The 15,623-nt window shown below is 39.8% G+C and overlaps 2 protein-coding genes across 3 annotated transcripts in view; one reads left to right on the top strand and one right to left on the bottom strand.

Annotated features, from left to right (window-relative positions):
• The window catches only part of arhgef12b (Rho guanine nucleotide exchange factor (GEF) 12b), a 51,393-nt gene extending 38,825 nt beyond the window's left edge, over positions 1–12,568 (bottom strand). Inside the window, exon 1 of the mRNA XM_026181335.1 lies at positions 11,841–12,568. Within this exon, the coding sequence (XP_026037120.1) occupies positions 11,841–11,872 (32 nt within the window). The 5' untranslated portion in view covers positions 11,873–12,568. The remainder of the gene's footprint in view (positions 1–11,840) is intronic.
• Positions 12,569–14,093: 1,525 nt separating this feature from the next.
• The window catches only part of emsy (EMSY transcriptional repressor, BRCA2 interacting), a 28,635-nt gene continuing 27,105 nt past the window's right edge, over positions 14,094–15,623 (top strand). For both annotated transcript variants that reach the window (XM_026181897.1, XM_026181898.1), the window contains exon 1: positions 14,094–14,381. The gene's annotated coding sequence lies outside the window, so the exon portion shown is untranslated. The remainder of the gene's footprint in view (positions 14,382–15,623) is intronic.

The following is a 15,623-nucleotide window of genomic DNA, read 5'->3' as shown; positions in this document are numbered from 1 at the left end:
GTGCTGGGATACCATATGACAAAGACGTAGGAATATTTTCTGGTATGCCGGGCTCCTGGAAAACGAACCAGACTAAACATGCAGTGGATCCTCACAATTACAGACAAAAAGAGATAACTGTGGGTTATGCTGAACAGGAGACTATTATGGTTTTAACCTTGAGATCTGAACCTCCTCCTTGCCGTGGTTGGAAGAGATTAGCAGCTGATAGGACATGGTGAGAAAAGGGCAGACTAAGTCCTGCTCATGGGGTGGCAGTAAGTAAGTGTATGAGAAGAGGGAGGAATTCAGCTCTCAGCTCGTGATGTGTACGACACATTCGTGCAGTTTGGGCCGAAAACATTTGTGACGCCTGAAAACACGCTTCACTGTTCTTCCACAACAACACGCAGAGTTATGACACTCTGACAATAAAATAAAAGGTTTATGAGTGTGCATAAAAACTCAAAACTGCAAGTTGCTGACATACAGTCGAGTGAAAAAGAAAGCACACACCACCTTTAGCAGCAATAACTTAAAGTAATCAGTTTCTGTTTGAGTTTATCGACCTTTCACATTGATCTAGGGGAATTTCAGCCGACTCTTCTTTGTAACGTTGCATCAGTTCACTGAGGTTTGAGGGAATTCACTTATGCACAGCTCTCTTAACGTCTCCTCACATCTCACAACATCTCAATCGGGACTTTGAACCTGTCATTGCAACACCTTGATTATTTTCTTCTTCAGCTGTTCTGCTGTAGTTTTTAGGATGTGCTTGGGATCACTATAGTGCTGCATCAGCCAGTTTATTTGACTCTAGAATATTCTGGTAAACAGAGGAGTTTAAGGTTGGCTCAGTGACTGCAAGGTGCTCAGGTCCTTCAAATAATCACCCCTCAACTACCATGCTTCACAGTCGGTATGAGACGTTTGTGCTGTGTTTGGTGTCAGCCAAACATGGAGCTGTGCATTATGTCAAAATATCTCCGCTTTGGTCTCTCTGTACTCAGGACATTGTTACAGAAGTCTTGTGGTTTGTTCAGATACAACTTTTCAAACCTAAAATGTGCTGTCATGTTTGTTTTAGAGGGACGAGGCTCTCTCCTGGCAACCCTTCAATGCAATCCATACTCGTTCAGTGTTTTTCCCAATTTCACTGTCATTAACTTTAATATTTAATATGCCAACTGAGGTCTGAAGTGAAATCTGGGGAGATATTGTTGACATTGTGTTAACACAAGCTTGTATGGTCCAGACAGATAAACTTATCTGCTCATACTTGCTGATGATCACTGATAATAAAGTGGCTTTGATTAGCAGCACCCTGCTGCTACTCGCCTACTTAAACCCCAGTTAGTCAACAATGTCAGAAGTAGAAATCAGCCGGGCTCTACTCAAAATCCAGCAGGAAAGCCACTAAGTGCCATGACAGCTCCCCGAGTTGCCAGCAATAATATGGCTTCCCTCTGGAGAGTTAATTAAACTCTGAATGCCAGGGCCATTTTCAGAAATTGTCACCAGAAAAAACATTCCTAAATTCAGTGAAAAAAAGCTGTTAAGAGACAGATGGGGAACCTCGACGTGTTTTATGTGGGCCTATTAAAAACTTTAAAGAGTTAATGGTGTCTTTTTCGTAGCCACAGATGTTATTAAACCAGTTTTAAAATGCCTTTAACTGCACATCTACCGAATGTTCAGCACAAAAATCACACACCCACTTTAAACTGTGACGCCTAAGCCATCAACATGATATCCAAGTCATTAAATATCAGCTAAACTAAATGCTCGGGGATTACTTTTTTCCCCTTTCCCGTTCAGAGATGTAATATTTTTACAGTGCAGCACGTATATCCTGATAGGACCGTTTGTCCTGAAAAACTGATCCATGTAATCTAAATCACACTAGACGACCTCTTCGATGAATCTGACCATGCTGGACAGTCTTTGAAACCAAGTGATGGGACATGTTTCAGTCCTAACAATCGATGTACCTCCTTTTGTTGTCTTACAAGGAGGAAAAGAGTTCATGTCCATGTGAAACGTTTCCTGGAAGCTTAGAAAAAAAGGGATCATTAAAATCAACTGTTTTAGTCTCATTGGGCTGGAATACATGGTCACAGCTCAGACTTTCTTTGCTTGCTTACTGCAAAGCTATCAAAAGAGAAAAAAAAAAAACATGCAACAATCTACTCGGGCCTCAGATGCCAAAAATACCAGACAATTCCTCTGTGGGATGATAACAGCAGCAAAGGACTTAGCTCCAGAGAGCTGGAAAACTGGAACGCCAATGAGTACGAAGCTAAAACTCCAAATATAGTAGCGCTCGCTGTTTATTATGAAAGCAGCAGGCTACACTAAAATGCAAAATCATTTATGCTTTAATTTTGCTCTCTGTAACCCAAATTAAATGTCCTAAAAGAATATAAAGAATGCAGGAATAGGTTAAAAAGTTGATTTTAAAGGTGAATAACCAAAGCCGCGGTCTTAATGTGGGACTGACTGGAAATTTCTGGTACTGTAGTTTGTTTGCTGGAATACAGAGATGTGCAAGTATCAAAGCTGCACCAGCTCTGAGGCTTTGGAGAAGAAAGTTTGCACAGGACTTTATGCCTCCCACGATTCAGTAGCTTCTAGAAACACCTTCAGCAGCAATAACTTGATGTAATTGTTTTTTATATTACTTCATCATGACTCTTCTTGATATCTCTTGAAGTTTTGGGGCATTTATTTATCCACAGCTCACTAAAGCATTTCAGTCAGGCTGAAGTCTGGACTTTGCACCACTGCAACAAATTGATTCTTTTCTTTTTCAGTCATTCTGTTGTAAACATGTTTACACGCTGTTGCACGACTCAATTTCAGCAAACAGTGCTCACACTTCACTCTACAAAACTTTGGCATTCAGAGGAGCTCATACTCAGCCTAGTAACTGCAAGGTACCCAAATCATGCCTCCTCCACCACTGTGCTTCACAGCTGGTGTGAGGTGTTGAGACATAATGCATAACGAAGAGGGCCATGTCTGGCCAACATCAAGCACAGCTTATCTGCACAAACATCTTCACTTTGGTCTTATCTTCCAAAGGATATCGTTCCACAAGTCCTGTGCTTGAGATGAATCTTTGCAAACCTAAACCTGTTATGTTGGTATGTTCTTTTTTAGAGAGAAGAGGCTTTCTCCTGGAAACACCTCCAAACAAATCATACTAGTTCAGTCTTTTTCTAACCGTACTGTCATGAACTCAAACATTTAACATGCTAACTGAGGTCTGTGGAATCTGAAATGTGCATAGAGCCCCCAACCCCCAAAATATTGAGCGTAGCATTCATGCAGAATACAAAGTCAAGCATTGTCACGTCAGCTCATCAGTGCCAGCCCACATCTGCTGATGGCACAGCTGATATCCCTCTGAGCTTCTCTGTCTCATATAAAGTGAGATATTTAAGTTGGTTTGGGCTGTCACTGTTTTTTGTTGAGGGATAAAGTTAGCAATACTTATTAATATTTTATTTATTTCAACAAAGCCTATAAAAAGACCAAAACTAGCTCCAAACCCACTACTTCCCAGTGAAAAAGTTGATATTTAGCAACAGGAGAGATGATGCCAAAATAAAATAAAGTGTCACTGAAGGACCTATGCACCCTCTGCAAAGCTCATAGATGGCCCTATTTCTATGACATCAGTGTCACTAACTCAGGGTGGAATCCCTGATATGTTATGGCCTTTCTAATTTTATTTTTCTCTATCACTCATTTGATTTTCATCCCCCCAATCCCTCTATTTCAAGGATCCTGGACTAAACAGAAAGGACCACCTTCACATGAACGCTGCCTTGGGGAAAAAAGAACAAATGCACAGACAAAGATCATTAGTAAGATCAATTCTCCATAAGTAAAACAACAACTCTTTCCAAAATGAATATTATCATGCCTGCTCCATTAATAAATCACTCTGCATTTCCATGTGACATTATTGGCTCCCTCCACAAACATCCAAATTCAATAGAAGCTTGTGAACTTCCAGCAGTGATCCAATCAAAACGCTCGACAAGGGCTGTTAAAGATTATCCAGTCATCCTCAAATGGATGTTTTAATATTAAACAGACTCACCCAGCACTATATAAGGACTAAATCTGTAGTGTATGTATAATTTAAATAATAAAGACTTAATTTATTATTTTCAGGTACCACAAAAGGTACATTTTGGCCTCACAAATCATGATTGCATTAAAAAAAACAGGGAGAGTACACTCACTGATTACTGATTAGGTACACCTGTTGAATTGCTCAGCAAAGCAAATATTTAATCAGCCAATCACGTGGCAGCGACTCAGTGTATCTGGGCATGTGGACTTGGTCAGGATGACCTGCTGAATTTCAAACAGAGCTTCAGAAAGGTGACTTTTTGTTCCTTCTTCCAGACCCTAGCTGGATAAAATAAAACACATTAACACATTAATTATACGTGTAAAGGTAAAGGCACATATAATTTTTAGCTGTTTGTCCTCAGGTGACAAGACAAATTATTGCATAATCTCAGGGTTTATTAAGAAACTGATCATGTGGACTAACTTCATAATGAACTCAGCAGTGAGAAATAAGCTGTGTGTTTCAGCCACATTTACTATAAAAGGTCAAATATATGTATTTACATGGCTACACGTGCTAAAATGTGTGTTTATTCCTGTTCGGACACGGTATGCGTGCCAATTTTGATGCTTTCATGCATTAAGAACAACATGAAGTTAACTGCTGCACTGTCCGAGTATTTCAGAAACTGCTCATCTACTGGGATGGTTCCCACAATGTCATCTCTAATGGTCTAAAAAAGAGAAAATGACCAGTGAGCAGCACGTCCCCTGGTGAAAATGCCTTGATGATGTCAGAGGTCAGAGGGTAATGGCCAGATCACTCTGCCTGTTAGGAAGGCAGCTCATTAAAACCAAAGTATGCATCACTGAATGCACAATCTTAAAGTAGATGAGCTGCAGCAGCAGAAGACCACACTGGGTACTACTCCTGTCAGCCAAGTAAAAAAACAAAACAAACAAAAAAAAAACAAAACAGGGCTATAATTCACCAGGGCTACCAAAAATTGGACAATAGAAGACTAGGATACTGTTGCCATCTCCAGTGAGTTTCTTCTGATGACTTTTTCCAGCAGGATAGCACAAATAATCTCAAACTGCTCTCTTGAACATGACAATGAGTTCACTGGACTCAAACGGCATCGTTGGGATCTGGTGGAGCAGGAGATTAGCATCATGGATGTGCAGCAACCGTGTAATGCTATCATGTGGATATCATATGGATCACAATCTCGGAGGAATGTTTCCATCACCTTGCTGAATCTATGCCATGAAGAATTAAGCTGTTCTAAAGGCATGAAGGGGTTCAACCTGATAACCTCATGGTGTAACTAATAAAGTTCCTTTCAAACCCTTTTAATGTTGGCTTATTTATCCAACAAGATCCTATAAATATATTTTTAAAATAGCCTCTTTTTACCTTCCCTGTGGATATTATGTTTGTTTAACTTGCATTAATATAGTATCCTATCTCAGGTCAACTTACAGTCAGGGAAACCCAGCGGTTTTCCAGTTTCTATTAGCAAGCTCTTGCACTGTAAATGTCGTGATCTCTGTCCGGCTGGTAGTCAGCCTGCACTGATGTGTCGCCAGCAGAGTTTTAGTCAGGAAGGGCCTGATGGACATTGTTTAGCAATGATGTCACCACTTCCTGTCTGGGCTCTGGTGGTAAAGGGCAGTGAGGCGAGGGGGGGGGGGACCCATAGATCAGCAAAACGGTTTGACAAAGAGCAACACAGCTGTTCAGAGCAACAAAGCGTTTGGGTTTATAACTCATTCTCCACACCAGCATCACTTAAACTCACAAAAAAGCAAAAAGCAAAAAAATCTCTGACAGGTTTACAGTACGGGGCGGGGAGCATTTAGAAACTGCACTGAAATGAGCTTCCAACAAAGACAATATGCAGTCTGACCTCCTCCTTCCTGCATCCTACTGCTTCCCTGATCTCGCCTCTGCAGCCTTTTTCCAACTTTTAAGTGCATCAAAGATAAAGCCAAAGTTTTGAGGAGTATCTGTAATCATATCTGTGGAAAATAGACTGTATGTCATCTGAAATGTCATCACTTCTTTGGAGGCAAATTTTACAGCTCAAGCTCATCATCAGAATCAGAATCAGAATACTTTATTAATCCTTAAGGAAATTCTGTGACAGTTATCTGAGTGTCAGGAACTCCACCAGCACATACCTACCAAGCACTTTTGTGCAGTTCAGCGAGCAGACTCAGACACAGTGCTTTATTTATTTATTTATTTATTTAGCAGAGCACATTTGTGTGAGACGAGATGTTAGATCTCGACACCAACTTCTCGCAGCAGATGACGTTCCTGGGCTGAGAGCTGTTGACAGCTGAAGCCATGAGACGAGTAGCTTTCACAATGCTGTCTAAGGTTTTTTGTATGCTCTTCATTAGGCGGTGTGTCATCCACACCGGTGGTTAGTTGTGACTTGTCCCTATCGTGAAACTAATACGTTTCTCCCTTATTAACCTGATCGCTGTCAACAGGGGCTTTTAATGCGTCTCGCCCTCATAATCCCACAATCGCCGTGCGCCAACAGACGGGGATTATCTTTAATAGAAGTTTTTTTTCCTAAAGGATTTTTATAAACTGCTAACCAAGAACTCATAAACCTATGTGCAGGTGTATATTTGACTAATGACTGAATCCCAAGATAAACCAGTGGAAACCATTGCTCTACAGGAAGTCAGTGGGACAGATTTACATGCCTTTGCATGTTCTTAGCTTTTGATGTCCTTTTCATCAGGTTTGTACCAGCAACTAACGTTCACTAGCGTCAGAGCCCAGGTAGTGGTATGAGATTGACCTTATTATCCAGGTAAATGGAGACAATCGTGCATGCTTACGCCATGAAGAACACTGTTCCTACCTGCAGCATTTTTCTCCTCAACATTCAATTTTTGTTAAAGTAAAAAAAAGAAAGAACTGCATCTTTACATTTTACAAACAGTCCTCTAAATTCTATCAATATCATTCTCCACAAAACTGACTGACCTCAGTATATCCAGCAGCAGTCTGATAAACAAACCACCAGATTATCCAAACAGTTTAAACCATGTGGAGATAAAACTAAAAGTGATGACGCCTCATTGCACATGCACACGTATGACAAGCAGGATGGATCAAATTTGAACAAGGAAGCACATCTACAAACTGTGAACACTGTTTACAAAAGACATTATTTCACTGTTTTTCTTTTCTTTTTTTAATTAATCTGTCTAACCTGTTTGTCTGAGTTTATTTCCTTTGCCGACTTGTTTTTAGCCATATTTCCGATCCATCCCAGCTGTAATAAACAATTCCTTTGTAGGTCTAAAAGCTTACCGCTTCTGTCCAACCTGCAGGAAGCTGTGCCTGCGCCTGAAGCCCAGCAAGACTCATTAACCTCAGGAAAGAGGATGGTTTTGGTTTCTTCTGCAAGGCGAGGCAGATGGGAGAACGTGTCCCATCAAGACCGTAAAATATCGCAAATGTTACCAGAAACCTTGCAAAGGGGGGGCTGAATTCTTCTTGCTGAGAAACACTTGGACAGCCCGAAGGCCGTGACACAACCACTGCTGGAGTTGGCACATTTGTTACCAGGCAATGACGAGCCATTTCAGTAATGTAGTAATGTGCATGTATTGTTAAGATAGTAAAACAAATTATATCAACAAAGAGGTGTGTATGCGAGGGACAGACGGACACTTTGTCATCACACGACATCGAGCAAACATCTGACGGCAGCAGTCCCATTCAAAGCCGTCTAATCTGCAAGAATTTCATGAAAACACAGATAACAAAGACCTCAAATACACAGCGCACTACCATTTCTACAGTTAGAGGCTGGTAAATAATTAATATAGACAAAGACATGATCAGTGTCACGTTTCCAGTTGTAGCTCTTCCATAAAGATGAGGCAGAGAGTGAACGTGAGATCATTAGATGAAGCTGTCCAGAGGAAATGATACTGTCAGGGCTTATTCGTTAATCAATACAATATTTTTCATCCATTACCTCTGCCAAGAAGGTTATGTAATTGGTTGGGTTTCTTTGTTTCTTTGTTTGTTAGGCTACCCCTCAATTTTCTTTACCGCTTATCCAAGAGTGATGCAATCTGGGCAGGTCTCGTAGAGACAGGCAAACATTCACAGCTTTGCCCAATTTAGATACACAAATTAGCCTAACAGGGCTGTGGGAGGAGAGAGTCCATGCAGGCACAGGGAGAACATGTGAACTCCACACTGAAGCTGCCCCGCAGGTTCAAACCAGGAATGCTGTTACTAGTCACTGCACTGGGTGGTGGTGGTGGTGGTGGTGGTGGAGGACAGCTAGTCAGTGGTAGAGCGATTTGTCTGGTTATAATGAACAACATGCTAACTAGTTACTCGAGATGGTGGCGTCCAGGTCTAAATTCTTAGAGGGTCATGTGGCGTTCAGCCACACGAGCCTGAGCAACAACAGGTCTGTGATGAGTGAAGTACTGAGCAGATGAGCATGTGTCCATCAAAGACAAGCATGGGTAACCCTTTCCCTTAAATGAGGAAATCCCTGTAAGTGTTGACCACAAGTTTGAATTGATCACGTCCCCCACCCTTCATAGACACCGCCCATCACTACTCACGATGGTTTAGTGAGTCCTGAGATCACTATCAAACATGACATCCGAGGAGAAATAAAAGTTGTAACATATTAAATTTGAATAAGAAAACGAGGAAACATCATTTTTATGTTTTCAACAAATGAGATATTCTTCTGGATCCAGAGAATTTATTGCTTTTTATAATTTATTCCCTGTGGAGGGAATTTTCATTCTTGATCGAGGTCTGCACTTTTTCCACGTGTCCTTAATCAAAATTTATAATTACTATTATTTTATAGCGCTGTTGTTAAAGTTGATGAGTTTTTTTCCCTTCACATAACAGTTATTTAAAATATGGTGCATGGATATTTCCATATTAGACCCAATCAGTATTTTGGTCAACCAATTTAAATAAAGCAACACTGGCTCATATTTAGATTTATCATTATTGGCCTATATGGTGCTCAATGTGTGCCAAAACGTTATCCAAGAAAAACAAACAAACAAACAAACAAACAAACAAACACACATGTTAGTTGAAACTGCTATCATCGTAAAGCTGATGCAAATAATAGCAACTACATCATTTGCAAATCTCTGCAGCACATCATCATTATCTCTGCAACTTTTATGTATTATGAATCTCATGGTTTTATATTTAATACGTGCCGGGTCCTTTCTCTCTCTCTTTTCCCTCTCCCAAATTTTTTTTCCTATCTTATTTTGTCAAGCCTTTTGGTATACCCTTGGTTTTTTAGTGTGCTTTATAAATAAAGTTTATTATTATTATTATTATTATTATTATTATTATTATTATTATTATTATTATTATAAGCTGCTAACTAGTTTAAAAATGTAATAAACAATGACCTCATATTCATCATGAACTAAGCGGCTTATATCTAAAGGATCTCAGCGAAGATCAGAATTTATTAAAACCAAACTGCTTTTTGTGGTTATAGTTCCAGCAATCTTGGACTTGATTGTTTTTTTTAATGGATAAACATCATTGTGGTGGTTTTAGACAACATTTCTCGACATGCTCTTAAGTAGTTTCATCCAGAGTGAACTAAGAAGATTGATAATCACTTCTTCTATAGCTGTGTGTAGGGCCCCAGTCATGCAGGCCTCTGGGCTCATCCGTGTTCCCGTGGCAACCATCAACGCCATCCAGTTTGTGTGGCACTTTCTGAAGTTTCACTACAGCCCTGAGAGTAAATAGCAAATATCTGGAGAAAGCCTTTGATGCAAACTAGAGGCAGCTGGACCAGTGAGCCACTAACCAAACCAATCACTTGAAGGTTTTTGGTTCAACACCCTCTTCCTGACTGATTTCACCTGATGACAGCCCGCAAACTCCAGCGACCGCTCACCAACGATTCGGTGATGTCAACAAGCTAGCCAGGGTTCCTCCAAATCAAAAAGGCCTCCAGCAGGGGTGGGGAACTCCAGGCCTCTGGAGAACTTCAGGACATGTTGAGGAGGTAAATTAGCCATTAAAATCAGCTGTGTTGGATCAAGGACACGTCTAAAACCTGCAAGACCCTTGAGGCCTGGAGTTCCCCCACCCCTGGCCTACAGAGACCTCCAAATATCGCTCATTCATCAAGATCTCCAACAAATAAACATCTTGCATATCTCTAAATAAATTTACACACAACTAAAAATGCATTACTAACCATTTCTCTACATTATTTTAACAGTGACATTAGCACATTTGGTACCTTTGTGTCGGAGCGAGACCAGAATAAGCAATTTCCTGATACTTTTAGCTACTGTGCTAAACTAGGCTAACCAGAGCCTTAGTTTAATTTAAAAAAAGAACACCTGTGTCAATGTTAATAGTTATACAGGACAGTCCTAGTTTCAAATACAGACTGAGTTACATGACTCAGTCTGTATGATTTATGAGTCATATTTTGGCAGGCTTTCTCTTCTAAGGCCTATTAAGAATCATTAAGATTGTATGATCATTAAGCAGATATGAACACAGAAGAGACTCGTTGTCTTAAAAAACCAGCAAAGCAGTCGACTGACTGGGTCCTTCCTGCAGGCTGAAGGTCGAGAAATCAAATGACTTTGTTTGACTCTCCAAGGCAGTCATGTGTGCTTTTATTCAATAGTTTCCTCAAAGAAAACTCCTGACTGCAAAGTGTAAGAAAAACAAATACAGAAATAGCTTATATGGGATTGAATGTGAGTCAAAGTCAGCCTGTAATGTTTCTATCTCAGAGAAGGAAGACACCGAACAACATGAAAACATAAAATAATGATTGATTCTTTATTTGAGGTTGTTATCAGTGATTAATAAGGGTGGGGGTTAATACATTATACCTGCTTCCCTTTGCTACAGCCTGTCAGTGAAACTCCCTGCCTGTATTGAAGTCATGTGACTTTAGTCAAGGATTTGGAGATGTCGAAGGTCCAGTGACTGGTGGTGATTCCTGTGTGTATCCTAGAAAACATGCTGACTCACTGAACAAGTACTAATGGATGCCTTTCAAGAGTATACAACAAAAATACTCAGGAAACTCTCAAATTAAGCAATATATTAGAGACAACTAATTGAAAACATAGCAGCACCACGAAATATCCCTCTTCTGGTTCAACTCTGACAGTCATATTCTGGAGTCAAACAGGGGAAAACCCTGCCCAGTTCTGTGGCCAATTAGTTTTACAATGGACATGTTCATGAACTCCACTGAGAAAACTGTAAATTTTGATTTTCCCTGTCGTTATTACCTGGATAACGTTGCTGTGAGATGATTAAAGTTGCTTAAGTGTTTATCAAAGCCGTGTGCTTTGTTCGGCAGTCCAAGTAGTAGATGAAACAACTTTAAGTGTATTAAAATCCAGCTTTTAATTTACATTTAAAATAAGCATTAAAATAAAAAAGTCTAAGCATTAAAATACATAGATGAATTGAATCATTAAATCGCCGAATTAACAAAAAAGAAAAATACGAAACTAAAATACAAATAATCCAATCCGATTATGTGTTGTTTATGTTTTCCAGCCGGGAATATATTTTAAAATCAGGTGTTTTTTAATGGAATCGGGTGTGGTGCACTAAGGTGTCTTTCCATTCACAAAACTGACCCGAAAACCCATTCGTCAGCACGTAAGCCAAAATTAAGCAACAAATAAAGACACGCAGAGAATGAGAGTGTGAGAGAGAGTGGCGAACTTACTTGTCAGCGAGTGTTGACTGTGTGCCACTCATTGGGCTTCCCTTGTGAGTTTCCGACGGCTTCACCCAAACAACATTACCATCATAACTCCCGACTCTTCTGTACTAAAACTGCTTCTTCATTTCGTCTCCTACGCGTCCATGCACGTCCCCGAAACGCTGCCTAGTCTTTACATCCAGCATGAAGGTTTAAAAATCAAAAGTAAAGCTCCTCGGAGACACAGGATGTGTGTTTTTATGTATCTATGGGACGATCCAGCTGTTTAAACTCCAGCAGAAGTGATGAAATGAAATTCGCTTCTTTCAGAAAGCAGCCGCTGCCTGCATCAGGAGATGGACATCTGGAAAAAAAACTGGTTTTTCTCCCCAGCTTTCACATTCTCAGATTACCTTCAAGTTCAGAGAGAGAGAGAGAGAATCTCTTGTTTTTCCTTAGGAAATACTTCCATGATGACACTCCAGACTATTCCTGGTGTCCGGGGGAGAATTACGTCAAACTTTGGCTGCTGGATCCAAAATGAACTTTTTCCCCCCTCTTATTTGCGCGACGTCCCGGTGTTGTTCACTGCGCGGATGTGGACGGTTCGTGCTTTCTGGGGCATCCCGCAGCCGATCTTATCGCTAATTTGTGCGAAGAGTCGCGGTCGTTGCTCTGCTGTGTGATGCATTTGGGAAAGAGGAAATGCTTTGTGCCCCCTCCCCAAAAAAGAAGTGAAAAGAGGAGGAAAAACACACCTTCCATCACGATGCGTTTAGGAGCCCATCGGAGTTCTCTAAACTATACGCTTTATAACGAATATGGTGGGGTTTGTTTGTTTGTTTGTTTTTACCTTATCTAACAGTGAATCACTTTCTGTGCAACACACTCTTAAAGTTAATCTGATTACACACAGATACACTTTACCCAAGCACAATTTGTGCTGTAAAGGATCGGGTTTTGCAGATATTATGTAGAAAAGTCTTTACGTGTTTTCATCTATTTAAACTGCTGCTTTGTTTAACTTCTATTTTATGCCATACATGGATGTCGGTTTTATTTCAGCGTGGCTTGGAGCACATTAAGAAGGCGCTCTGGGGGTGCAGACTTAATTTCCTCTTTTCTTAATTTCCTCAGCATATACTGGAATATAGCGCACTGAGAGTTTTCTCATTTAATATTATCCCTTTAAATAACTAACAGGTCTGTCTGATACTTAAGCTGCTTTAATCTGTTAGCTGATTAATCATTTTATTTTATGAACCTCCTGGCTTTAATAATCCATACACTCAAAACGTTCTGCATATTTAAATCCATAAACTATATTTATATAAATATGTATAAACTTCTTTACACTGACAGAGAAGGGCCACTGGTCCACACTACTTAAGACAAAACTGGGCTGTGTGACCCACAATGTAAAATGGGTTGGACAAATGTAAATGGATCAAATTCTGTTATCCTTAATACCAGATAATAGTTAATAGTTTTGCATTATCTAAATGGTTTCTATTTTTATTTGTTCTCGAGTTTTTGCTGCCACTTCAATTCAGATTTATTTAGTTTCCAGAACAATTACTGATCCGTGCATAAAGTATTATTATATTACAATATTTCGCTATTAATTGACAAAGCAACACGTGACAACAAGTGACATGTAAAAATATAGTATAGAATAGAAATCTTTGTTGTCATTAGAAATAAAGCAGTTTGAGATTGGGATGAGTCACTGAGCCACTCCTGTGTGGTGCAACAAGGTTGAAACTACATGCATACATTCATGTATGATTAAATAAATGTTACACAAGCATCCCTTAAAACTGTTACTTAAAAAACAAAAAAAGAAATAAACATTAGGCAAATCACAAAGTAGCACATGCACACAATACAAAAGAGGCAACTGGACCATAAAGTGCAGGGGTCAGTTGATGTCTGCAGGTCTGGAGCTATTCTGCAGTAAAGTTTTCTGACATGAGCGTACTTCATATCAATAGAATATTAATATATTACTATATGTGTTACTGTTAATCTGAATGTGCAGGTTCGAACAGGTGGTGCCAAGGTGATATCAGTCTTTTACAATGGTTTTGGCCCTGACCCTGCTTTGATTTTATTTATTTTTTTGTCTTAGTTGACGATATTGCACTATATATTATGGTTTCGTTTTGTTTTTTAAGTCAACCCGGAGACTATAGATCTTTATTTGACAATGTGGTTCATTGTAAACTGGCTGATCAACTGTCTTTGGCGGACTTACAATCAAACGCCTGTAGGGGGCACCAGTGCACTGGTATAGAAGAAGCAGCAACAAGGATTGTTACACGAACAAGAAGGGCATCCGTCCACAGGCCAACCACAGATACTTAAAAAAAAAAACAGACAACATAAACATTGTCACATATTTAGGCAGATCAGCTGTTTTAGCACCTTAGCTCCCGTTTTCTTTGGCACTTTCACTAGAGATCTCCTTCACGATGTGGTAAACTATCTAAATGTCTTGCGGTCGGCCATGTTTATTGGGATGGCGGCTTTCCGAAGGCCTTGAAGTGGCACTGCTACCGGACGGTGAGACGTTTGGCTCATAGAAACAGCTAGGTTGCTAAGCTAAGCTAACAGCATCCACTGCAAAGGTTTTTGTCATCAAGATGACTAAATATGATGCTCATCTACTGGTACTTCATTCTGGGGGCATGCTAGTATGTATCTTGAGGTTATTGGACATATTTGCACCGCACTGGAAGCATCGCGGGGCAGTTTGATGAAGGCGGTATGCACCGTTGTTTTGCGACGTACTAACAGAAATTGACCCAGAAAATGTAGCAGCAACATTTTTCATTGTTTACAGCATAATGCCTGACCCAGAGAGAAAACCGCTTTCCTTTTCTAAGTGTTAGCACCTTCAGTGCTCTTCGGCATGTAAAGTCTGCAATAGGGTTGAGTTAGATTAAACCAAAGAAGAATTTTTATGTATTTTGTTGGCAGTGTTTATTGGTTGAGAGGCCCGGTGATGGGCGGAACACCGACTGTTAACTGTTCAGCTCTTACTGACATCTGTGCGGGCTGGTCTGGGGCAATCTAGCCGGGAGAGGCGTACACAGTCCCCGACAGAAAGCACACTTTTTGGAGCCTCTTCATTCAGCTTTTTTGCTCTAGAGTAAAATGAACCAACTAAAGATGTGATACTAAACTACGTCTGTCTAATAGCTGAACATCCCTGTTTCCACTGACAGCTGTGTTGATGTGGCAATGCATGCTTTAAATGAGTCAAGTGCAGTCGCTGGTTGCAGACTGCTTAACTGCAGACTGTTTTGCATGTTCAGACTTGTGCAGGTATTTGTTTTAGAAATGCAAATTACAAGATAATGGTTTTTCTTCTACTTTATTTGCAAAGCAATCCATTTGTTAAGATTATAGCATTTGTTATTAATATGAATAGGTTGTCTAATTGGTGGCCATGTATCTAATATATATTTATATATAGTAATATATATCCAGTTTAAGTGGGCATACACATAATAAAAGGCACATACATGAAACAATTTAAAAAAATATAATCTTTAACTTAAAATGTAATGAAATAAAGAAATGTAGTTCCATACTCTTACATACTCCTGTGACCGGATATTGAAAGTCCTATATTAAATTTAAGCAAAGAGCAGAGGTAGCAGGTCAAATGAACACAATACAATGGAGAGCAGTGTAGTATGAAGAGAGATTAAGGGGTTAATAGCTTTCATTCTTACGAAGGTGGGTCTTTTCTTACTTGGATCACCACGGTAATGTGCTGAAAAACTTAATTAAGAGCAG

The sequence above is a fragment of the Astatotilapia calliptera genome, chromosome 10, assembly GCF_900246225.1.
Source record: "Astatotilapia calliptera chromosome 10, fAstCal1.2, whole genome shotgun sequence".
In the NCBI taxonomy this organism is placed as follows: domain Eukaryota; kingdom Metazoa; phylum Chordata; class Actinopteri; order Cichliformes; family Cichlidae; genus Astatotilapia; species Astatotilapia calliptera.
This window is presented reverse-complemented; position numbering and strand designations above follow the sequence as displayed.